At 40.9% G+C, this 24389-nt stretch overlaps 1 protein-coding gene across 3 annotated transcripts in view; it reads left to right on the top strand.

Moving 5' to 3' along the window:
* The window catches only part of arnt2 (aryl-hydrocarbon receptor nuclear translocator 2), a 69181-nt gene that overhangs the window by 29132 nt on the left and 15660 nt on the right, over positions 1-24389 (top strand). For 2 of the 3 annotated variants that reach the window (XM_076729555.1, XM_076729639.1), the window contains 7 exons: positions 1644-1746; positions 6274-6339; positions 9645-9730; positions 16823-16899; positions 17082-17216; positions 19691-19765; positions 22169-22320. In XM_076729555.1, coding sequence (XP_076585670.1) covers positions 1644-1746; positions 6274-6339; positions 9645-9730; positions 16823-16899; positions 17082-17216; positions 19691-19765; positions 22169-22320 — 694 coding nt within the window. Of the gene's footprint in view, positions 1-1643; positions 1747-6273; positions 6340-9644; positions 9731-16822; positions 16900-17081; positions 17217-19690; positions 19766-22168; positions 22325-24389 lie in introns of those variants that run through there. The other variant, XM_076729724.1, reaches the window with a different exon arrangement.

The raw sequence follows: 24389 nt of genomic DNA, 5'->3' as shown, positions 1-24389 counted from the left end.
TGAGCATTCCTTTTCCATCTGGAAAGAATCAGCCCTGTTCTAATGATAATGAAGACTGATTGTGTAGGTTATAGTACCAAAGCCAAGCTGTGGAGTCTCACCTTCCTTTTCTCCTCCATCCTGCACAAAGACAGCTTTAATATAAGCCCAAACCACTTAAACCATGTGATTAAGGAATGCAAGCCCCTCAGTGGTTCTTCAAGGAGTTGTTCTGTGTCTCTTGTCTACGGAAACCCATAGGGGACAATATTAAAATGAAAATGCAAACTTAAATATGTAATGCCACAATAGCGTTTTCATTTTCACACACTGATATGGGTGTTCAGTGACCATGTAAAAGCTGATTGATGTTTCATTTTCCAAGGGTTAACCTGCTTCAAAGTGGGCGACGCTTAAATGATCAAAGGGAAACAGCATCCCCAGTCTACTGCATGTACATTTACATGTCATCATGCTCCAAAGTGGATGAGATGACAATGTAAAGGCTATTGCCGGACAGCTGGAAAATGAAAACAGTATTTGATGTTGCATTTTCAAACTAAGGTCGTTGGTAGGAACTAAGTGAGTGGGCTTTACTGAGAGGAGTGAAGACCCGCCTTGATGAGAGGACTGACAGATCACATGTTCATTTGAATTTTGTACTCTTTAGAGTATGATGTAAATGTAAATGTAATAGCGTGGGGGCACAGTTTCCCTTATTGCATTTGGACATTGTCCACTTTGGAGCAGGTTAAGTCTGTGAAAATGCAATATTTAATGTTGGCATTTTGTCCACATTAGAGTATGATCACATGTAAATGTAAATACAATAGAGTGGTTTGTCACAGTCTTAGAAAAGGCCCTTATAGGATAAATTGAGCCCTTAATGGCCTTTTATCATAAGTTCACTAAAAAAATCACTTCTGAAATGACTTATATGAGACAGTTTGGTTAAATATTATACAGTAATACTAGTATGTGGAGGAACACATTACCCTGAACTTATTCTGATTGGACATTTTAATTATATCTGAACAAGTATGTGTACAGGGAACCGTGTTTCTGGACCTACACACAGTCTGGCTTTGGTGCACAAACGAAGTTCTTGGGATTTCCAAGTGTGACAGTTAAAATTTGGCTGTGCTCTACAGTGAAACCGTCAGTTTGTCCAACTGTGCGGTTCACAGCAAGTTCTTCAGCTAGGCAACGGCGGGCCAAATTTCCATTACACATACATATATGTTTTGTATTTGATCTATTTTTGGGGTCATAGATGAAAATGCGCCTGTGAGGTGTTTAAAAAATACTAATTTGCTGAAGCAATTCAATTCCTAAGTATATGTTGTTGAATTTACAATGAAAAAATGATAAACCTCCTGACTCGGGAGAAGGTTTTTGTTTTCTTATCATTTAATTCCCTTGCTGCTCTTTGATCATGGGCTGAATTGGCGTGTCTGCTCGAGGCTGTTTTTCACTCTCAGCCCATTAACCCCCACAAGGACATTTGCTCCTCCTGCAGGTTTGCTTATGAAAATACAGGTTAGAAGAAGTGAAGAAATAACTGACTGTTTGATGTCAGCTGGTCTTCACTGGTCAACATGTTGGTGTTATCTGCACTTATATTGCTTTATTTCAAATTTGATCTGCCATTTGTGTGTTAACAGGACGGATTCTGGACCTGAAGACAGGGACAGTGAAGAAGGAGGGACAGCAGTCCTCCATGAGGATGTGCATGGGTTCCCGACGCTCCTTCATCTGCCGCATGAGGTGTGTGTGACTGTAGGACTGTGTGTGTGCGTGTTTTTATGTCTGTCCGTTGATGTGAGAGAAGCCATGATTGCACAGTCCAACTTGGCTTTCCACAGTCAAGATCATGTGTTATATTATCTGTCTTATTATCTTGTGTTGTCTGAACTCCAGTCACACATTTAGCTTGAATAGTGTTACACTATTTTTTTGTTTTAGAGAGATTTTGTTTTTTGCGAAGCTCCCGGAAGTGACGAGTAGGCTCTCGTCTTTTTTTCAGGAGTGTGAATTATGAATCATTGTGTCAGTATTAGATTCAGATAATGACTCATTAGAATGTGTTAGAAAAACCTAATTGAGCTTCTGCTATAAGGCCACTTCAGCTTTGTGACAGTTGACAAGCACCAAGCTGAAATGGTACACAGTGGTAAACGCAGGGGTTCAAGTAATGTGACAGGTTGTCAGCATGTAGCTCACAAAGCGACAGCCGTTAGACGTTTACAAAGACATTAATGGCATTTTTTGTTCTTTCAGCTGCTGCACACAACAGTCAAGAGTTCTGCAGAGCTGCTTCTAATTAGCCCCCAGAGACGTTTTTACAGTAGTGTTTTTGATGTGATTGATCGTGGTGTTCAGGCTATTATATCCACTATTAATCATAATAGACCTATGTAGAACTATCAGGGTGAGTCAGAGGAGGAAACTAGATGAAGAGGTAAAAAGAAGGAATTACTGTGTGTGTGTGTGTGTGTGTGTGTGTGTGTGTGTGTGTGTGTGTGTGTGTGTGTGTGTGTGTGTGCGTGCGTGTGCGTGTGCGTGGGTAAAGATATCCTTATCAAGTCATTTTGTTGAGATGCACTGGATACACACACATGGTTAATTATTTTTTCCATTACTGATTAACCTGCAGATTATTTTAACAATAATAATAGCCGATTCATTGTAAAAATGCAAAACAAATGTACAAAAAAAAAAAATGCCCATCACAATTTCCCAATTTGACGTCTTCAAATTGGTTCCTTTGTCCAAACAAAACCAAAAGACTGTTTCAGAAGCTGGAGGCAGCAAATGTTTGACATTTTTTAATTGAGATAATAAGCCTTTAAAGCTGCAGTAGGTAAGATGGAGAAGAGAGCAGACTTAGCCTGAAAATTTGAACCAACACAAGTTCACGTCGCTCCCCCTCCCTCTCCGCTGCACTCATGCCCTGCCTCTAAGCCCCTCCTCCCTGCGGCGTCTGCGCGGCTGCTGTGACAACCAGTAGCGTGCCCAGCTGCTACATCGCTAACATACTGTATGCGCCGCCATAGCTTTCGCTAGCCCCCTGACGCCGCTCACAGAGCTGTTTGACTGAGCGGCAGCTGCCAGCATGAGCAGAGGGAGGGGGCGGTTTGCGGCGTTTGTGAGTAGTGATTGACAGATGTCAGACACTCCCTCAGACGCTCCTCTGGCTCTGATTGGTTGTTTTGTGTCGGACGCGGTGGATTCTTGCAAATCGCAGTAGGAGCAGCAGGTGGGACCAATGGAGCCGTTTTTTTTCACAGATTACATGTTTCATGTACTGCTGTGTGGACATAGGGACAGTTTTAGCAAATATGACGAAAAATACCTTTATACAAGTTACCTACTGCAGCTTTAATGTATTCATTGGATCGTATTTCATTGTTATAAAGCTCTGTAAATAAGAGGGGATATTTATTCAAATCTACATGAATTATTTAAGTTGCACTGATGGAAAAAAAACATACTGCTGTTGTTTTCTTAAGATTGCTCTTCGAATAAAACCTAAAAAAAAGTTTCCTAAAGTTAGAAACAAGTGGTCATCATCACACAAGTTCTCTAGGTAATCAGTCCTATATTTGTGGAAAAATGCAAAAACACTGTATCATTCAACTGACATAACTCCAGCAGCATCAAAGAAGCCACCATAATAATCCAATTTAAAAGTGTGGAGCATGCATGCAAAACGCTGACGTATGTCCCTGCAGAACAGGTGGAGGCTGCCCAGCCAACAGCCACAAATGGAGCCAACTTCTGCCGAATATGATAGTTATTATCGAAAATGTCGTCTTGATTTATTAAGCCAGCGTGGATGACGAGGTACAGAGCAGTCGGAAAACAAGCTCCAGAACAGCTTCTGCACGACCTTGTGCTGAGATTGTTTTGCCAATTTCACCTTGGAAACCTCCGTACAAATTTCCCCAAAATTTAACCTCACGTATTTGGTATCATTGCAAACTTTGGGATACTTACCAGAATATTAGAAAAAAAAGTTTGTTTGCACAGCATGACTACACTAGACTGGATTCAGATTCAGTTTTTCATTGTCCGTGATTACATGGATGACATGGAATGCAGGAGACTGCTGGTCGAGGTGTTTATCTGATAGATGACTGTAGTTTTTTCCTTTAAATCAGATAGTTCAGTCAGTGCAGTTTAGAAGGTACTGGTGTTTTGTTGATGACGTACTAAATTGATAAAGTTCAGACTTGCTTGACAGCAGAATTCTTTTCCACTACAGTGGCTTGGAACCTAGGCAGCTGTGACAGTGGGCACACACCAGGCTGCTTAATATCACACAGCAGTAGCACAATATATGATGCATACCTGCTTTTTAAATTGAGATGTTCATGGACCCATAACCTATTTCACACCACATGAACCTCAAGCCATATGCCTTTCTATCCTGCCCTGATAGCATTAATATTTCTGCTCCCCAGAGGTTGTTGGTGAAATGACTTATGTTTCCATACTTCATAGATAATAAGACCTAGCAGACTTGCCATCTATAGTCTAATAATTACTACCATGTGTTGGTCATCACCTCATCTCCACTCAATAACTTCTGACCTTTTACAAAGCCAGTTTCTTGCTGAATTTCTCTCATTTCTTCGCTCTATGTCAGAATATCACACAGGTTGCCCCACAGCCCTCATTACTCACTGACTACAAACTACATCAAAGCAGCCTTGACAGCTTCAAGGGCTTGGAAGAGCCCATGTTTAGTTTAAAAAATAACACACCTTTGCCGTGTTTTTTCCTTCTGGCGCTCTGGTGTGTGAGTAGAATCACTGGGGGCTGCTTCAGCCTTGCTTTGTCTGGATGTCACAAAGGCATGCGAGTTGCACGAGAGCTACAGTGTTTTGTGTTGTTAGGAATTTGTTGGACTGGCATGTTCTTCTGTTCTGCTGCTATTCTAGTCTCTGCATAATTCAAACAACATGCTGCTTGGACACTGAAAGAGACTGCAAGCAAACAGTGAAACGCAATTACTTGTGTGACACGTACATAAACAAGGCTGAGAGGAATAGAGCAGGATCAGCAAGCTATCATTTCAGGAAAGCAATTATTAGATCCAGACAGGCTTATGCAATGTTCTGCCATACGGCTGGCCATGACACACGAGAGCACCCAGTGACTATACCACTCAAGGAAATTCAAGTGGAGGCAACATCTACCTGCAGTGTTCAGAGTCCGGTCTGTCACCTGTTTGGCATGTGACGACATGACATGTAATCAGGCCTCCTACTGCCATGACCAGACGTGTGCAAAGTGTTGTCACTCATTCATGCATCAGGCGAGCTGTGGAGCAGATCCGCTGAAGTCAGCCTCGTTAAGCTGACTCAGACAGAATAGGACTTGTTAATGAGCATCTCGTGAGTGTATGATTTGGTATTGCAATGGTCACCACTTCACAAACGTACAATCTAAACATTATGACGATAAAGAGCTGAAAATGATGGACAACAAAATCAACAACTAATGAGACAGTAATGTGTGCAACACTAAGGGACCACAGCTTGCATTTTGTTGTACAACCCTGTGTTGTAGAATCATAAAGTAACCTTGAACCTTGAGTATTTTTATATGAAGGATTCATCTGTGTTCCAGCTGCTGTAGTTACATTTGTGCAGAGTGTTCTATGCTCTTCTATCAACTCTGTGATCCTTAAACGTAACTTCATTCAGACTGTATTGTGTAACAAAGCTTGCTTGCTGTCATCTTGTGACTTTTATTTTAGCCTATCTACCCAACACCTGAAAGTAGAAAGCACCACCTACCCAAAGATATTTTTACTGTCTTTTTTGGAAGATCACTCGTGATCTCGTATGATTACGTGCTCATGGAGCGTTGGAACAGAACACGAGTCTGTATGTCAAATATCTCACAATTCTGTGATGACACATATGCTGGATCTCACCTTTTTCAGCCTGCCTTCATTCAGTGTTACTGTCGAAGTGATGCAGCACCACACACACATTCCTCTGTAACGGAGCTGAAAATGAGCCAGATTAACAGAAGTCTGGAAAATGGCAAACATCAATGGAAATCAATGAGTCGTGCTTTGCAGAAATTTACCTTTGACTGTCAGCTGTTATCAAACTGAGAAGGTTTCAGTTTCAGTGTGGTTTATTTTGCTCATCTGAGTCAGCCTTTATGTTAAAGAGATCAGGAGGTACTTCTCTGAAATCATTGTACTGTTTTTTGTTGATATCACGTACCGCTGGAGTGTAATGTATGCTGTTGTTATTTTGTCTTTGTGTGCAGGTGTGGTAGTGCTCCTCTGGATCACATCTCCCTAAACCGTCTGTCTAACATGAGGAAGAGATACAGGTACAGGAGCTTCTTCCCGAGCCACGCTTATAACTCACTGTAATTCCTTTCTGCCTCAGCCTCACTGCATATCTCCTCCCATTCTGTCCTTCCTAACATCTCTCAATATTAAACTAGTGATGGGAGACATGTTCTTGTCAGTTTTTAAAATACTGCTCCAGCGTGGGTCAGTCTGTTGACAGTCAGTAGATAAAATAATGTTGTGTGTGATTTGTAAAGATTCTAATCTTGAGTCTTCAGATCCAGACGCTGGCACTTCTCTCATGAAGTGCACGTTGGGCACGTTTCAGGCTGATGGCGTCGCTGGTGTGTTGCCTGAGGGAGATGTACTGATAAACAGCTTTACCTGAAGTTAGCTTTGTTTTACAAGTTCACTCACTTCTAATTCCCTCTGTGGGCTCTACAGTCCTACAGCCTCTAAGTCCAGGATCTATTCTCTCCAGCTTTTCAGAGCACTGTTTATACGCAGTGCAGTCTTAAGCTCAACAATCAGCACAAAGTGCTTGGAGGATTCTTTTGCTCAGGGTTTAGTCTGTCGGGCGACAGCAGGGACGTGTGCAGCCTCACAGGGTTTAAAAAATGATTCTACTGTTTATACATGTTAGAGAATAAATCATTCAGTCTGCTTTTCTGACTTACAGGTGAAAATGTGTAATTATCATTGTAATTCTAATAATATAATATATTAAAGAAAGGGTGTCAGGACATTTTATGCTAATTTTATAGTAAATATGGAAATTAAAGAAGCTTAAAAATGCAGTTGATATACTTCTTTTGTTACACTACCATTTTTATGGAGCATAATAACCGGCCAGTGTTGGTTTGCTAGATTGATATAAATGTATAGAAATGCACAGTTTACACAGTCACATGGTGGGGACTCCACTTCCTTATAGGGAACGCAAGTCCCCCATAAAGTAAATCCTTACATTTTAGGGTGAATCAGTTAAGGTCAGGGTAAGGGTTAGGGTGTGTGTGCGCATATGTGCGTGTGTGTGTGTATCTGTCCACAGTAATCTCACATACTTCTAGACCCATCAGGTAATGTATTATGTGTGTGTTTCTAGCTGTACGCTCAAAGACCTCTTGAGGCTGCAGTGATTCAACCTTTTTAAAAAGCCTATTTTATTGAGAGCTCTGTTTTATTACGTCATTGGCTGCTGACTCCTCACTCCTCTTAACTGGCCGGGAAGGGGTGCAAGTGATCAACAACTGCTTCACCCACATGCCCCATACTAGTAATACATGAATCAGCTATGATGTTATCCAAATCCACATGTATACATAAATATTTCACCCGCTGCCCACCCCAGCAAATTATTTTCCCTGATTTAGGGACCAGCAGTACGTGCATGGACACTTCACTGCACCTCTACCGGTCCCTGTAGGCTATATTGCCTCAAGCTTTCCAGGTGATTTCTTTATGTGTAGGTGTGTAGTTTTGATATGCAAGTGTTTTCATTAATGATTCACTTTAATGATCAGAGAGCGTTCAGTAGGAACGTTTCCACGTGAACAGTAATGTTATCGCAGCAAATATCGTGGGACATTTAAGCAGCTAAACTAAAAACTGTAATTATACACTTGACAGGACAGAGGAGAATCTCCAGAGGAAACAGAGTTAATCTTTCAGCTTCCGAAAGACATTTTTCAGAAAACAATCAGCTCATTTAAACAATCAGTTAGGTTATGTTGCTGTGCCTCATGGTTAAATCCACGCAGCGTCTTCATGGGGAGACGAACTGATGCTGCAATGCAATCCCTTCAGGTATTTTATCAGTGTTCCTCCACTATAAATGATTGTTTTTGACCCTGTCAGGCTCAGGTTGTTGTAATAAGTGTCTGACAACATTGTGGAAAGAATCCACACAGATACATTTTTGTTCAAGAGTCAGATCTGTTTTCGTAACCATAAATAGTTTTATTTCAAACCAGAAACAGCCTTTGCATCGCCCTCGCCAAAACCACCAGACTCCATTTAGAAAAACAGTCATTTTGTCATCCTAAAACACACTTCGTTCAAACGTGACAAAAACAAAATAGAAGTCAACAAAACCATCTTGGTTTTTCACTTTTCACTGTTTCAGGGGTGATCACTAATTCTGGATTGGCTGAAAAAAACTCTTAATTCACAGAGAGAGGAGCGAGAGAGGAAGTGGACATAAGAGAAGAAGCAGGAGAGTGTGTGTGTGTGTGTGTGTGTGTGTGTGTGTGTGTGTGTTGAACCAGGATATTTTTACATCTACATTTAAACATCTGCATGGACTTAAATATGTTGGACTTCAGATTTTCCTGTTTAAAATAAAAAAATGAATTAGCTTCATATTCTTCCTCACGGCACGGAGGCAAGAAAGAAAGAAATAAACATGGAGGTCAGTGAACGTCACACAGAGCTGGGTGATTCCCTACAGGAGAAGGACTCCAGACAGCCTCGACAAAACAAGGAGCTGGTACCTAAAAGAGGCACTCCTTTTCTCTCGTAGACGTGCTTTAGGTATGAAAACAAACCAGAAATTAACCACTAAAGGTTAAAAGAACTCGACTGACAATGGCATTAAGAGAATCTGTCGAGCAGCTGAAAGAAAATGCAGGAAAACTAGAGTGACAGTTCACTGTGATATATACAAAGAAGTCATGACTGTCTGGAATAAAGCAATAGATCTAAATATTATTCTCCACTATTGACAAGCTACTCAGCACCGTCCCCACCGTCCACTCTTCTCAGCATCGATCTGTGAAGGGCCTGCATTGTTCTTCAATAACAAAATAACCTCAATTAGAACCGGCGTTGCGAGGCTAACTCGTCCACCCCATCAGAAAAACAGTGTTATTTAATGGTGTAGCTAGTAACTAACTGATGACTCTTTTTCAGTAACTCGCTGTTCTGTCACAGTGCCACAGCTGCCTCTCGTAGCAGATGTCAGATGTCACGCAAACATTACTGCTCTTTTCAGAACGATCCCGTCTCAAACAAATGGAGCCATTCTGGCACATACGCAGTGAGGGTGTAAACAAATATGGATACATCGTTCTGTTTACATTTTTGACATCTGCTGAGGCAATTTTCAGTTTCCCAGATGTTATTTACACTCTGTAAAGGTGCATGTAACCTAAAAGCCATCACATGAACAGAGAGTTGAAGCCAACAGTGATAAGTATTTTATGTGTGAAGGTTTATAATGTCATTGAGCCCTTCCACAGCTGTGTCTGAGTATCTAACATGCTGCTGTGTGTGTGTGTGTGTGTGTGTGTGTGTGTGTGTGTGTGTGTGTGTGTGTGTGTGTGTGTGTGTGTTCGATGGGCAGGAATGGCCTTGGACCCTCAAAAGAAGGAGAGGCCCAGTACTCTGTGGTGCATTGCACTGGCTACATCAAAGCCTGGCCCCCTGCAGGTAAACAAACACACACTTGATGCTCTTGTCTCTATCCCTGCTTAACCCAAACTTCACCTCACTGCATGAGTCCCTTCCCAGAATAAGTGTGGCCTGGTCTAACCTAAAGCAGCTGTAGGCTCTGCACAGCTCTGGATCAGAACCTGGACTCAACCACAGATCCACAACAACCAGTGTGGTTCTGGGACCCCTCCAGGGTGTGTGAGCAGAGCGGCAGGGCTCAGAGCAGCATTTTTCAAAGTCAGTGTTCAAACTCTCCCCTGAGCCTGTGCTCAGACACAGCACAAAGAAAACATTTCGTCTCGTTGTGAATGTGACTGCAGGAGTGTTTTTGCAGTCTGTCTTTCGGTTTGAATTTCCCAGCTGACAGCACAGATGATTGCTGTAACAACAAGCTTGTGTGTGGACTGTGTCTCCCCTACCAGGATCTTCCCAGGAACCCCAGGTGTTCCTCTGACTCTGCTCTCCTCCCTGCTCCTGTCTCTGCAGCTCAGGAAGTGTCATACAGCTCAGCATATCCTCAAGTTTCTTCCTCTGACTGAACTGTCAGCGTCCGTGCTGCCTCTAAATATCACGCTATGTTCTAGAACTGCAGGGCAGCATTCACCACATTTGTTATGGAGTGAAACTGGATTTTTGTGAAAATTGCTGCTCTGCTCGACTCACATATTGTGATCCCATCCACACCCTGGAATTAGGTCTGAGGATACCCAGTCAAAACTCTGTCTTTGGAGACACACTCAGCCCCCCCGGTCGGTTTGAAACTTGGCTGGAAACGGTTTGTAGTTTGCTCCTTTACTATGACCAGCAGTGGTGATCAGCCACATTACACATTCACTACACTGCTTCCAATACTGGCACTGTTTCACTGTGGCAGTGTCTGAAGATATGTCTCGAAGCTCTACTGTACCCAGTCCCACATTATACCGACCTGCAGACAGAAATCTAAACCCCACAAGCTCTCATTCATCTGAAGCCCGGGACAAAGAAAACAATGTTTTCCTTACTGCTTCACTGCCTGTTTACTTTCCTCGCTGTTTTAGGGCAAAATGAATCTCAGTGTCAGTGAACTGACTTTATTGAACTGCATGCACTCAGACATTGTTTTTTTTTCTGTTTACCACTCAATAAATTCAACCCAAGGCACTTTCCTTGGAACTTGTAGACCTCTATTTAAAGCCACAGTCTGGTGATAGATATTTTTTTGTTAATTCCTCAAAAAGATTCAAACAATGAATTGAACCAAGTAACAAATGTTGTGTGTGTATCCTGATGCATCGGATCCCTCTCTGCTACAAAGCTCTGTTGTTGTTGAACATATCAGTGAGCCACACTGTTGCAATGGATGACACACAGGCTGTAGTTTATTTACACTCAATCCCACAATAATTGGGATCACACATCCTGCTGCCGGAAATAAGTCAGTACGGCACCACATGTGGATTAATCCGTTGCTGATAAACAATTGCCCCGTTTCTTCCTGTTTGTGTACCGTTTGCTAAAAACTACAGTGACCAGCTCTTTTAGAAAATGACTGAGCCATTTTAATTGAAACTGTCTATCTTTGAGCAGCTTGGACGATTTACATCTTCAACAGAGACCAGTGGGCTTGGAGCTGAGAGTCCCAGACTGTCACAGTTCAAAGACAAAGGCACAATTCAGGAGGCAAATGTAGAGCAAAGAATCTTTACGAGGAAAAGTTTAAAAGAATATGAAAGAATCCAAAAGACACAGGCTGGTCCAAAAACAAGGCCAAGATCAAGAAACAGGCAATACTCAAACCACTGGAAAGGTTAGGCACAAGGCACAAGGACAGTCTGGCAGAGAGCAAGTGGGATTATACTGGTTAATATACAAAGGAGCTAATGAGGGAATGGAGGACAGGTGAGCAGGGAGGATGAGCAGGTGAGGCATTGAGGTGAGTTAGATCACACTGAATAAATGGATAATGACTGAGCAGAGTGAAAATCGAAGCCATCACAGACAAGAGTAGGACGTTAGAGAGCATTGAGAGACAAACTTCGTGTGTTGGGCCTTTTCATGGGAGTTGTTGACAGTGAGAAAGTTAGAATTACCTTCTGTGCTCCAATTGATCGACTGAAAGCTTCCTGCATGAGTTGTTCAAAACCTATTCTTGAATTTTAGAACACACTTTGAGAAGAATGTGTTGTTTATTATTAGATTTCACTCTGAGATATTTTCTTCTCTGCTATATCCTGTAAGGTATTGAAAGGAAAATGTTAACCTCATACCATCGCAGTACAGCAGTATCAATGTATTATGCAATGGATCTGAGCACACCAGTTCTCAGAGCACTCAAGGCCTCAGACGCACTCTCTGACTCCAGCACATACACTGTGCAGTGTTTACAGAGACAGGGACTGGAATGCGTCCCTTTGGTCTCAAACCAAGTGTCTAGGAGGCTGATGTGGTGAAGTGGGGTGATGGAATTGAACAACATCGAGTAAAACACAACTAAATCCCTTCAAATAACTTGGAGGTCACACTGGAGTATTTCCAGGTATAACACAAACACACACATGTTCACCATATGTGTTTTGAAATTACTGACACATGCTTCACTTCCTTGCACTAAAAATAACTCCTTTGGAATGTTCTGGACATAATACTGCTGGCAAGTGGTCATCAGGCCAGACACACGCACTCACAGTCATAAATCACAGATGGATGACAGACACAGATATGTTGCACACTGAGCAGCAGTCCAGCTGCTGCTGACTGCTGGTGTTAGAAGAGATGAATGTAGCCACGAGTGTCATCATTTTTGTTTTCATGTGAAGGAGCTAATGGAGGCTCCTCTTTTTCAACTCTATGGTAAACTGCCATTGTTAACTGGTAAGGGATTTCAGCAAAACGAAACATCTGCTCTGTGATTAATGCATATTAAACAGCAACAGTTCCAGAGGTACTTGTGGAAATATCCCAGCTCTACATGCTGGTTTTTGCTGTTTGTCTGATGTCAGCCCTCTCTCTCACTCCTCTCCCAATTTGGTGAATTAAGGGTTTATATAAACCAAACCAGAGTTAGTGGTGATTGTTGGAACAGTGAAAGTGAAACCAAGAAGGTTTTTGCTGAGTTTTATTTAGTTTAGTTGAATTTGAATGACGTGTCTTTTACGGTAATAATATGACAGTTTGTGAATGGAGTCTGGTGGCTTTGGCGAGAGCGATGTAACAGCTGTTTCTGCTTAAACCAACAGGATCTTACTCTTTAACGAAAGGTCTGTCTTTGTAGGGATCCTTTCCATGATGGTGTCAGACTTTTAGAATAACAATCTGAGCCTGTCAATGGCAAAAACAAACACTTTGAGTGGATCTACATTGACACTGTGCAAACGTCCAGAGGGATTACATTGCAGCCTGTTTGAGTTTCTATTCCCCATTTGTCACTTACACACAAAAATATGGGAAAATAGGGTCCATAGTCAGATACTAAGTGACTGTAATTTCTGTCTGGGACATTGACATCTTCCAGGACATGTGGACCGGCACCAGTTGGAAGCTCTGGACAGAACGTCAGTTTCATTGGTTTAACGTGAAATCAAGCTGATATGAGTGGACAATTCCACAGCATTGTTTTATTTATTTTGTAACACACAGCTATGTTGAAATAATGTATAAGTAGTATGTCTCTCATTGTACTGGTTTGACAAAATGAAAAAAAGAAAACCTTCAAATGGTTCGAACCTAGATGCTTTATTTAGAAGGAATAATCAAACGGCATATTTGGCCAATTTAGGCAGCTCTAATGCACAACCTGTAGTTCTTTAATACCGAGGTAAACTAATTAACAGATAAAAAAATAAAAATAGAATTAAAATGGAGATTTTATTGATGAAAATTGTGCTAGTACCCTGTGAAAAGACAAGCTAATCCTTTATTAATCTCACAGCTGGGAAAGTTTCAGTGTTACAGCAGTAGCGGAGATGCAGTAGTAAGAAGTATCAGTAAATAAAACAAGATATGATAAATAAGTAAACAATATATAATATATATATATATATATATATATATATATATATATATATATATATATATATATATATATATTATAATATATAATATAATATATACCATCTCCACCTGGTTGGAGGGGGCATCCCAGGACAGAGCTGACCCTCTAAATCAGTCTGTTGAGCCTCTTCCTGACAGCAGCTGAGATGCTGCTACCCCAGCAGACCGCTCCATAGAGGATGGACACAGTCTGCTCTGGCATTGATACTGTCAGTCCAGTCCAGTTTATTATTCAGGTGAACACCAGGTGTTTGTCAAGGTACCTGGGTGTTCCCTGGATGTTCGCTGGTGTAGAGGGAGCGTTTCTATCTTCAGAAGTCCACCAACAGCTTTTTGGTTTTCCCTGCATTGGTGTGTGGCGATTCCTCTGGCACCAATCCACCAATCCCTCCATCACTTCTGTTTTTAGTGATACTCACCTGTAGACCTAACAAATATGCTGCATACATAAAACACAGGCAAAGTTCATTTTACAGTTAAAATGACATGGAATTTGATTTAGAATCATGTTTCTTGAGTAACAAATATAAATAAACAGTGCCGATGATGAGGACAATGATAGGAACAGAACACAGAAATGTTGATTAATGTGGGTGGGAGAGAGAAAGAGAGAGATGAGTTAATGATGCAGTAAGATGTTAAGTGTTATATGTGCACTACAGCAGCTGTTCCAGCAAAGGGTGTTTGTAACAAATATACATTGCTTAACATATTTGTTAGACCACCACCCAAAGTAAGGTTTATGCCACAGCTGCCCTAAATAACAGCATTGATAATTACCAAAATCATTTTTTATGTTTCTGTAATGGTTAATACACCAATAAGTAGAAACTCTTTAACAAAAATGATATTTTTAATGCTAAAATATAATTATTATTGTTATCTATGAATTTTCAAATTTACTGATTTACAAAAAACTGAAAAAATAGTAAAGCACATTATTATTTCTTGATTAATACGTCAAATTATAGTTGCATTCTTGCATTCCTGAACAGAAAAATTAGTTTTAGTGGTTGATTGTTATGCTTGATTCATTTCTGACTTCTCAGAGAAGCCCAGTGAGCCGGCTCAAATTTGGGTATAAAAAGGTGAATTCAGTTTGAAATTCCTCATTCATGTTCAAAATGGTAAAACGTCGAGAGCTCACTGAAAATGAAAGAGTCTGCATTAAAACACTTCATGATGCTGGATGGTCTCTGAGACAAATAGGGAAAGACATAAAGTGTTCTCATAATGTGGTCTGCAGTCAATTGCGAAGACTGGTACTTACAAAATGCGGCAAGGAAGAGGCGGGAAATGAAAGTTAACTGAAGCAGATGTCAGACACCTCAAGATTTTAAGTACTAGAGACAGAAGGAAGACCACTGCTGATCTTCAGGCAGAGATGAATGCTTCTAGATCAGAGTCTGAGAAAGTCTCCAGAATGACCATAAGCAGATGACTGACAGAACAAGGCTTAAAGGGAAGAATAGCTGCTAAGAAGCCATTATTGAGGCCTGCAAACATCCAGAAACGCCTCAGATTTGCCAGGGAGCACAAACACTGGACTGTTGATGACTGGAAGGAGGTACTCTGGACGGACGAGTCCAAGTTTGAACTTTTCGGTCAGCATCATCGTGTTTATGTCCGCAGAAAAGCTGGAGAACGTTTTGATGGCAGATGCATTGCACCCACAGTGAAACACGGTGGAGATTCCATTATGGTATGGGGTTCCAAAAATCGACGGTATCATGAACAAGACCGTTTACCACAACATCTTAGTGCATCATGGAATCCCCTCTGGACTGAATCTGATTGGGCGTGGGTTCATATACCAACAAGACAATGACCTCAAGCATACTTCAAAGCTGTGCAGAGACTTTGACCAAGAAAAGGGAATCTGGAGTACTGGAACTGATGTACTGGCCGAGTCAAAGTCCGGATTTGAATCCTATTGAACAAATTTGGGATTTAGAAGATTCAAAGATTGATCGCACAAAAGTTTCATCTAAAGCAAGTCTGTGGGAACAGCTAGAAACTATTTGGAACTCAATAACAAAACAGACTGTCGAAAAGTACATAAGAATGCAAGAATGCAAGCTGTTACCAAGGCCAAAGGAGGCCATTAAGTTTTTTGGTTATTATGTGTGAAAAAGGACTATTTAGTCGTTTCAGTTCGTTATTTGCCAAATAAATAACAATAACATTTTTAGTTTTAAACAAGTTTTTGACAGAATTCTAACATGTTTATGTTTTCTCATTTTTATGATAGGTGGTCTAATAAATTTGTTAAGCACTGTATGTGTCACTACCGTATCAAGGATTCACAGGATCCACAGGATTCCACAGGATTCTCATGAGAGCCATGGCACCACCTGACCTTTGTTTACAGCTCAGTGTGTTTTGTAGTCAGAATACTTCATTGATCTTTGAGGGGAAATTGATCAGTTGATTCAATTTGTGCTTCACACAGTTCTCTTAAGCTCTGTTGAAGTTTCATGATGGAAAATTATTCACATGTAAATGCTCCATTTGTAATAGTCCTGCAATATAGCGAGAATCGATATATTGTTACATCCCCAGTCATATTCCAACATGATATTGTGTGAAATGTAATTTAATGTAAACCTAAAGCAAGGTCAGCAGCTGTGTGCACCCAAATTCAGTAACTGAAAATGCAACATGATTTTTAACAAGAAAATGTGAGCAGTCTGGGTGTAATGCCTCTGCAGCTGTGACTAAAACTCAGTGAGGGGAAGTGCCATCAAAATGGAACTGATTTGTCTGTTTGTGTCTTTGTCTGTTTCTCCCTCTTTCACTGAATTATCTATATAGGACAGAGAGGAGCAAGTTTGAATATTTGTTTGAAAGAGTTGGGTATTGTGGCTGAAATATGTCTTGCAGTGTGGAGATTTAATGGTGAAAACGTAATTTATAAATCATTGTGGAGGAGCGGTGGCCTTGTCAGCCAGTAGATTACTTCTCACTGCTGCAAAGTTCAACTAGCAAATGGAAAAATAAGTGGTTATAGTTTATAAGAAATGTCATGTTTTTTACCTCTTGTTTTTCTTTCCTCAGGTATGACTATACCAGATGAAGACACAGAGGCAGGTCAGACTGGAAAATACTGCCTAGTGGCCATTGGAAGACTGCAGGTATGTGTGGTGGCACAGCCAATTGGATCAATTTGATTCCAAAATAACACACAAAATTTCAACAATTTCAACATATTTTAGCTAAATACGCTGCTTTTTTCGTAATCTCGTACCTCTATTTCAAATATCTTTGTCCCTATTGCTAAATGGTGTACGCTCAACATGTCTGCGCCCTCTCTCAGGTGACCAGCTCTCCAGTGTCCATGGATATGAACGGCCTGTCGGTGCCCACAGAGTTCCTGTCACGTCACAACTCGGATGGTGTCATCACTTTTGTCGACCCACGCTGCATAAACGTCATTGGTTATCAGCCTCAGGTCAGCAGAAAGTTGTCAACGTTGAACTTTCTTGAGCTTTGGGTTAAGTTTGTTCAGTCTACTTTCAAGTGGTGTGTCATAGGTTTACTTCAACGGCAGAGAACCAGACCTTAATTAGAAACAGGCTTGTAATAGAGAATATCATAAATTACTCATTTTTAGGAAAATGTGATTTCAGGAAGAAGCCTCATTGTTTTCTGCTCCTGTTTCAATTTACTGTCAATGCAACACTTTCTCATATCACTTGTCTTGGTTAATTCAGTATAACAGATAGTTCTACAACACTGATTCCATCAGTACAACAGAGTCGTGTCATACTCAACAGAGCTCCCACTTTCTCTTGTTTAAACAGAAACACGGTTCTCATTCACTAATTCATTCCTCAACTCACTTCAACTTTGACATAACATTAAAGCCACAGCAGACTATGGAGTATTGTATGTTGGATGGATGGACCTGATGGAATTAATGCTGCAGAGATATGCATAATGCAAGAATACAGCATTTTATTTGAGAATTTAAATGCACAGATGGTAAAAAAAAAAAAAGAAGAAGAATTCAAGAGTAAATGTAAAAACGCTCAATATAGTGAATATACTGCTGATAATAGTAATTCTCTGGCTGAGCAGAGGAGCACTTAGACCAAAGATTAAAAGGATAAAAGAAGAGTGGCCAGGTACACCTGCCAGTTCTCAAAGGCTCCACATGTGAATTCTAAACACTTATCAATCATTTTAACCTCTAACTTTGAGATTATTCACGAAGGCTCTGTTGCAATAGCCCAGTCCTGCTTCCATCTCAGATAAACTTATGTTCCGCAGCTGTGGAATTCCATGACTTTGCAATACTTAGCATGATCAGCGCTGCACATAAGCTGCAGTGTTGACCGTGGAAATAAGCAGCCGAGATGAAAAACACTTGTTGCCTGCACTGCTGTGTCAAACACATTCTTGTGGTCAGTCAGCTTGTGTCTCTGAAGACTTACTCAACATGAAACCTCTTAGAAATGACTGAATCAAAGAGTTCTATTTCTGTTACTATCACATTCATAAAACATGCTTCCTGTTTGGAGGAGCAGCTTTACTTGTGACATTCCAGCAGACCCTTCTGATGCCTCTGCTCTGGGGACAGCTGTGGCTGTTCCCTCCATTCTCGTGAGGACGATATCTCAGGAACACCATGAGGGAATTTCTGTAAATTTGACACAAATGTTTACTGGAACTCAAGGATGAACTGATTAGAATTTCATGGTCAAAGGTCACTGTGACCTCACAAAAGACATATTTGACCATAACTCAAGAACTCGTTCGCTAATCATGACAAAATTTCACACAAATGTCTCATAGGATAAAATGGTGAAGTGATGACATTTTATATCCAAAAGGTCAAAGGTCAGCTTCACTGTAACATCATAATGTGCTGTAAAAACACTTTCCTGGTAATTATTCAGCACCAGACCTCAGGAACAGAAGAGCAGGTTGTGACCATATTTCATATTTGGTCAGATAGTGAATTGGTGACTCTAATCTTGGGTGTCCTCCGTGAAACTGTGCAGATTGTAGAGATCTTCTGTGCTGAAGATGTGTGTGAAGCATCCACGTTTTACAGTTTGTAGTTTCTTTGCAGCAACATCCATATTTGAAGCGTTGTAGTCCTCCACAAGCTCATTGGTTCTGCTGATGTTGAGCTTCAGGTGATTGTTGTTGCACCATGTGATGAAGCTGTCTGTCAGTCCTCTGTGAAAATGAAGACAGCATGTTCTCACTGGAATCATATGTCATCTGAAGAGTCAGTGAAGAGATAATCTCCATTTCGTCATAGAAACACACTTACCTTTAATTAAATTCCATCAAAGTCTTCACAACATATGATATATTTGAAGATAAAGATGAAACTTGATTGGTTGGCAGAAGCAATCAGCCTCAAGGTGGTAATTTTAGTTTGTCTTTTACCTTCTTTTTTTTTTTTTCAAATGAGATGTCTGGCATGTAATTGCATTACAACATCTACAATTAGCTCTCACCTTTAAGGGAAAGGTTTGCAGTGTTTGAATCACGTTCTCACCTCAGCTAGCCTGCATTTAATATCATGGAAAGATTCATTTCAAAATCAGTCAGAAAATAAAATACTTCTTGGTTCACTGACCACAATATGGCATTCAGGTCTGATGTCTTGAAAACAATGCAGCTTCATCTGCTGTTGACAGAGTTTGTGGTTCAGTTGTATCATTGAGAAGTTGCTGAGGTTGTACTCGACCGCTGCCAGTAATACATGTCAATATTTTTCAGACCTGAGATGTTGTTGTTGACAACCACTTTATTTAATAGAAGAAAACATATCTGGGTACATTGCAATCCTAACATAGGATGCAGTATGCAGTATGAAATGTGTTTATTATTTGTTTGTATTTTGATTTAGTTAAATGGACCCTTTATTTCAGGAGGATAAATTCCTGTTAACTGACTGTTTTGTAGGACCTGCTGGGCAAAGATATTCTGGAGTTCTGTCATCCTGAGGACCAGAGTCACTTGAGAGAAAGTTTCCAACAGGTAGGACCACACTTTAGCTGCTTTGTATGGTTTATTTGTGTTTTAATGAATGTTTAAGACAGGGCCTCAAGCTTGACATGCCAGGGGCCACATGGAGAACAGCCTGTGAAGTGGTACAGTCACACAATTCCTAATTGTCTTAGAAATGTTGCTTTGAGAAATTGGAGATTATTTGAGAGCTGGGAAATGTGCCTCACTGACATCACCAATGTGTCTCTCATTATATCAATGAAAACACAAGAGGGTATATAAACTCAGCACTTAGTTTATATATGTATTACTTGAAGGATATGTACACATCATTTGCAGAGAAAGGCTGCTGGCAAGAGAGACCATTGGTAGCAGAGAGTGATTATGAGAACAGATTGGAAGGATGGTATGAATGCATTCACTGGCTGAGCATGTTTCTGCGTCTCTTGGGTGCGCTAATGCTTGGTTACTTATGCTGTAGTTTGTACTCACTTTTGCTTTCCCTCCGTGTGATACACTAAAATCTGTCCAAGCCAACCGAGTCATTTTGAAAGCGCCTGCCCTTTTGCAAACAGTTTCCATGGACGGCTTCCCAGATGGTTCTGTGTAACAAACCATCTGGCACATCAGGTAAAATATTAGCTGTATGATTTGCATGTAGCTAATTAAAATAGGAGGAAAGACACAAGATTTGACAACAGCTTCATCAATCTCAGAGTTTAACAAATGCGGGTGTTTCATCAACCTGGAACTGATGCAATACAGAAATGAGCAGTGGAACCCATGTGTGGAAGAGTGGCCCTGGGGTATCCGCACTAACACCAGTTGTTTCCTCCTCTGTTGTCTCTCAGACACATCCATACTGACGCTTCACTCCACAGACATCATACAATGCACCATGGGACGTATTAAAACCAGTGAGAAAACGCCTCGTCTCTCGCAGCAGCTTGACCAGGAATGTTTTACTCCTCAGCTCACCGTGGAAACCTCTGGCTGTCATCCACTTCATACACAAATGAATGCACACACACAATCCATCAAAAGTTTTGGAATTCAAGTATATTCCACCATTGACTTGTCTGTGAACAACACGCTGCCCTTCATCAGGGATGTTTGAGTTTGCTTTGACTGGCAGGAGAGCTGGCAGACTGAATGATTACGTTAACTGATTATCCCTTTTTGATATGTGTGCAGTGTTAAGCCTTCTCAGTCACCAGTACAGTTCATTCTGATTAGAAGTAGGTCAAATGCAATTCTCTTACATGCTACATAACTTTGTATAATACTCGCAACTTGATTAGGTGATTAAAAAAACGTGTTGTATTTGATCTGGGTCTCCATTTTATTTGCTGTGGGTGTCTAGTATCTGGTTTATTTGATCTGTTTGTCTGTTATGTACTCGGAGAGACTCCATTATATTATTTTGACTTCATCATGGAACTTAACCAGAGGAACATTGTCCTTTTGTCTCCCTTGCCCCCTCCCTGTCTGTTCTGTGGTCTCTGTAGTCTGTGTGGACTGAAGACAATAACTGTCTCTTTATCACACAGAAACGCAGCGTGTGAACTCAGCTCAGAGTTCATCAGTTGTGACTCTGGTCTTTGAGCTAACACAGTGCAGCTTACCGGCTTTACTGCTGTGCCAGAACATTAACAAAACAAAAACCAAAAAAACAAAGCCTGACGGTGAGGGACACACAATCAATACAACGTGTTAAGAGGACTGAAACAAGCGGAGCACAATGATTGAGGTGTCTCAAACACCAACAGCAGGACTTAATTTCACAACAGTGCAGTGAAGCTTATACTAACACACTAGCTTGAACTGTCTCTGTCCAGACAGAGGACTGTTACTTGAGATCCCTTCAGGAGCAATGTCTTAAAGAAAACCATTAATCTGTGTCTTCCTTCTGGTGATCAAGCGAATATCGATCAAGTAAATAGTCAATGTATTTCAGGCTTCAAACGTGCTCACACAATCGGTCATATCAGAAGTGAACACAAACACAGACAATCTGTAACTTGTCCAGCAAGTGAATGGACTGATGTCGAGGCTCATTAAGGCACAGACGTTTGACTGGGAATGATGCGCCTCCCAGAGCAGCTTCACGTCGCAGTGGAAAGGCGAGATGGAGTGAGGCGCGTTGATTCATAAATCCTTGATGATGTCATGGTTGTGTCTTGGAGATTCCTCTGAGTGGGTCCCATCCAATGTGAAACCAGGATTTGGATTCAAGCCAAATGTTACACTCAGGTGTGATTTGCAAGGCCTGATGGGATTTTTGATTTTCCTATCTTTATTCATCCACATGGTGAGGTACCGACCGTGGTTTCAGTTTCAATTTGCTCCTCTTTTCACCGACGGACGCAGGTGGATAATTAAGACATTTTAGAAATCGCACTATTACTCAGTGTTCTCTCTCTCTCTCTGCAGGTGGTGAAGTTGAAGGGTCAGGTTCTGTCGGTCATGTATCGTTTCCGAATGAAGAACAGGGAGTGGATGCTGATCCGAACCAGCAGCTTCACCTTCCAGAACCCGTACTCTGATGAGATAGAGTACATCATCTGCACCAACACCAACGTCAAGTAGGTTGTTCAGACTCACCCACACCCTGCACAACTCTCATGGTGTGATTTAATCTGAGCTCATATGTTGAATGACCACTTTTATTGGATGACATCTGCTAATAGAGGCAGCAGAAGGGGACATTTTTCAAGGAAGAAAAACAGCAGATCACCTTGATGTGAAGTTAAGTTACTATGACTGTGACTGTGCTGCAGTTTGTTCATGGTGTGACATATAATTCAACACACATGGTGTTTTAATGTCATCCTCAGCACATGTATACATGAGTTTAGCCCTAATTCAGTGTATCCTTGAGTAGGAAATGAGGTTTCCAACTGCTTTGTTTTGAATTGAGATGTCAGCCAATCACATCTCACACCTCGCTCTGTTCTAGCCTGCGTTATCAGTCAGGAATAATATTGACACGGTCCAGACCTTTGAAAAGAAGCAGTGTGAGTCCCCACGCGGTTCAAGGCAGCAGTGATAATATTTACATACTTTATTGATTTCCATCTTGTTAACAAGTTGTTAAATGAAAGGAGTCTCAGTCCCAGTTTACGTCTTGTTTGGACCTTGTGGAATGCTGAAGCTCAGGCCCCAAAGCTCAACTCTGAAAAACAAGTACAGTAATGAGGCAGCAGACGGCTTAACTGCACAACAGAGGCTGAATGTCTCAGTGTTATGGGAAAAGTTGAGAAAAGGGATGAGCTATCATCAGAAAATCAAATGTCACAATTGTTAGGGCTCTCTTGATTATTTTGGGGCGATACAAAATTGGTCTACAACAATTAATTGATAATCGACTGTCATTAATCAAGCAAAAATGCTGGACATTCATTGGTTTCTGTGCCTCGTTGTCTGCATTTATCTTTACATCACTGCAAGCTGAATATCTCTGGGTCTGAAAAAGGAAGCGATTTGAAGAGGTCATCTTGGGCTTGTGATATTTCACTTGACACTAATCAGTAATAAAAACAATGTGCAGGACTGATAGTGTGAGCCCAAGTGCAGAACACAGAAGCTGAGGCTGTGAGTAGGTGCAGCAAGGAATTTATGAACCCTCAAAATAATAATTTGCGGTCACTTGGCCAGAGGAGAGCAAGGGCTGAGCCAGACAAGGCAGATAAACGAGACGAGGGAAGACTGAGCAAGTGGAGTTCAGAGCGCCAGGAGGAGAGAGTTGATCCAAACAGGTAGTTCAGAACTGGGTCAGAGGCAGGAGTCAGACCAGAGAGGGTGCAGGCACAGACAACCGCATATTAACAAGAGCTCAGTCCAACAAACAGTCACTTTATTTGTCCCCAAAAGGCACAAAGACTGGTTTATAGAAATGTAATGGCCTAAAGGGTAAATGCATTTACCTTGATTTAACAGAAATAAGTAAATTAGTATCCGCTGAAATACATTAATATGTTAATTATTCTAAAACTCCATTTCAATTCTATTCTCTTTGTTTTAATCCAAGTATCTGTTTGAAGGCTCAGTGTCCAGCACTGACTGCACCCCCCAAAACAGCCAAGTGAAATAAATAGAGTCAGCCTTCATGCAGATACTCTGAATTAATGAAAAGATATGGGATGGAGTTGGAATGGAGTTTTATAATCAGAAAAATATGTATTTATTTCAGAGGATAATGATTTATTCAGAGCATATTTCATTGTTTTTTTTAATATATTTCATTCTTACTCATTCATTTGATTTAGGGACAGATATTTCTATTTTTCCTCTGATATTCATTTGTTTGTTTTCTTATTAGTACATTTAATCACTGAGTTATGTGTTTGTCAATTAATGAATTCACACATTTATTCGATTTATGACCTCAGCTGTCTTTGATACTCATCTCTTGTTGACACAGAGTTGAAACCCAAACATAGTACTGTCTGTCTGCACACGGCCTGACAACTATGAGCCGAACTTTGTCCTGACAGTGGTGTGGCGGCTCATGAGCCGGTGTATAGCCGGTGGCATGCAGAGGTGCTTGGCAGTAGGGGGCAGTGGTGTCACTGTTCAGTTAGTCAACAGTTAAGGAAGGGAACTGTGAATTCATCGAGTGACCGGACACAGCTCTTCATCTGGACACTGATCA

Source organism: Chaetodon auriga, chromosome 1, assembly GCF_051107435.1.
Source record: "Chaetodon auriga isolate fChaAug3 chromosome 1, fChaAug3.hap1, whole genome shotgun sequence".
Lineage (NCBI taxonomy): Eukaryota > Metazoa > Chordata > Actinopteri > Chaetodontiformes > Chaetodontidae > Chaetodon > Chaetodon auriga.
This window is presented reverse-complemented; position numbering and strand designations above follow the sequence as displayed.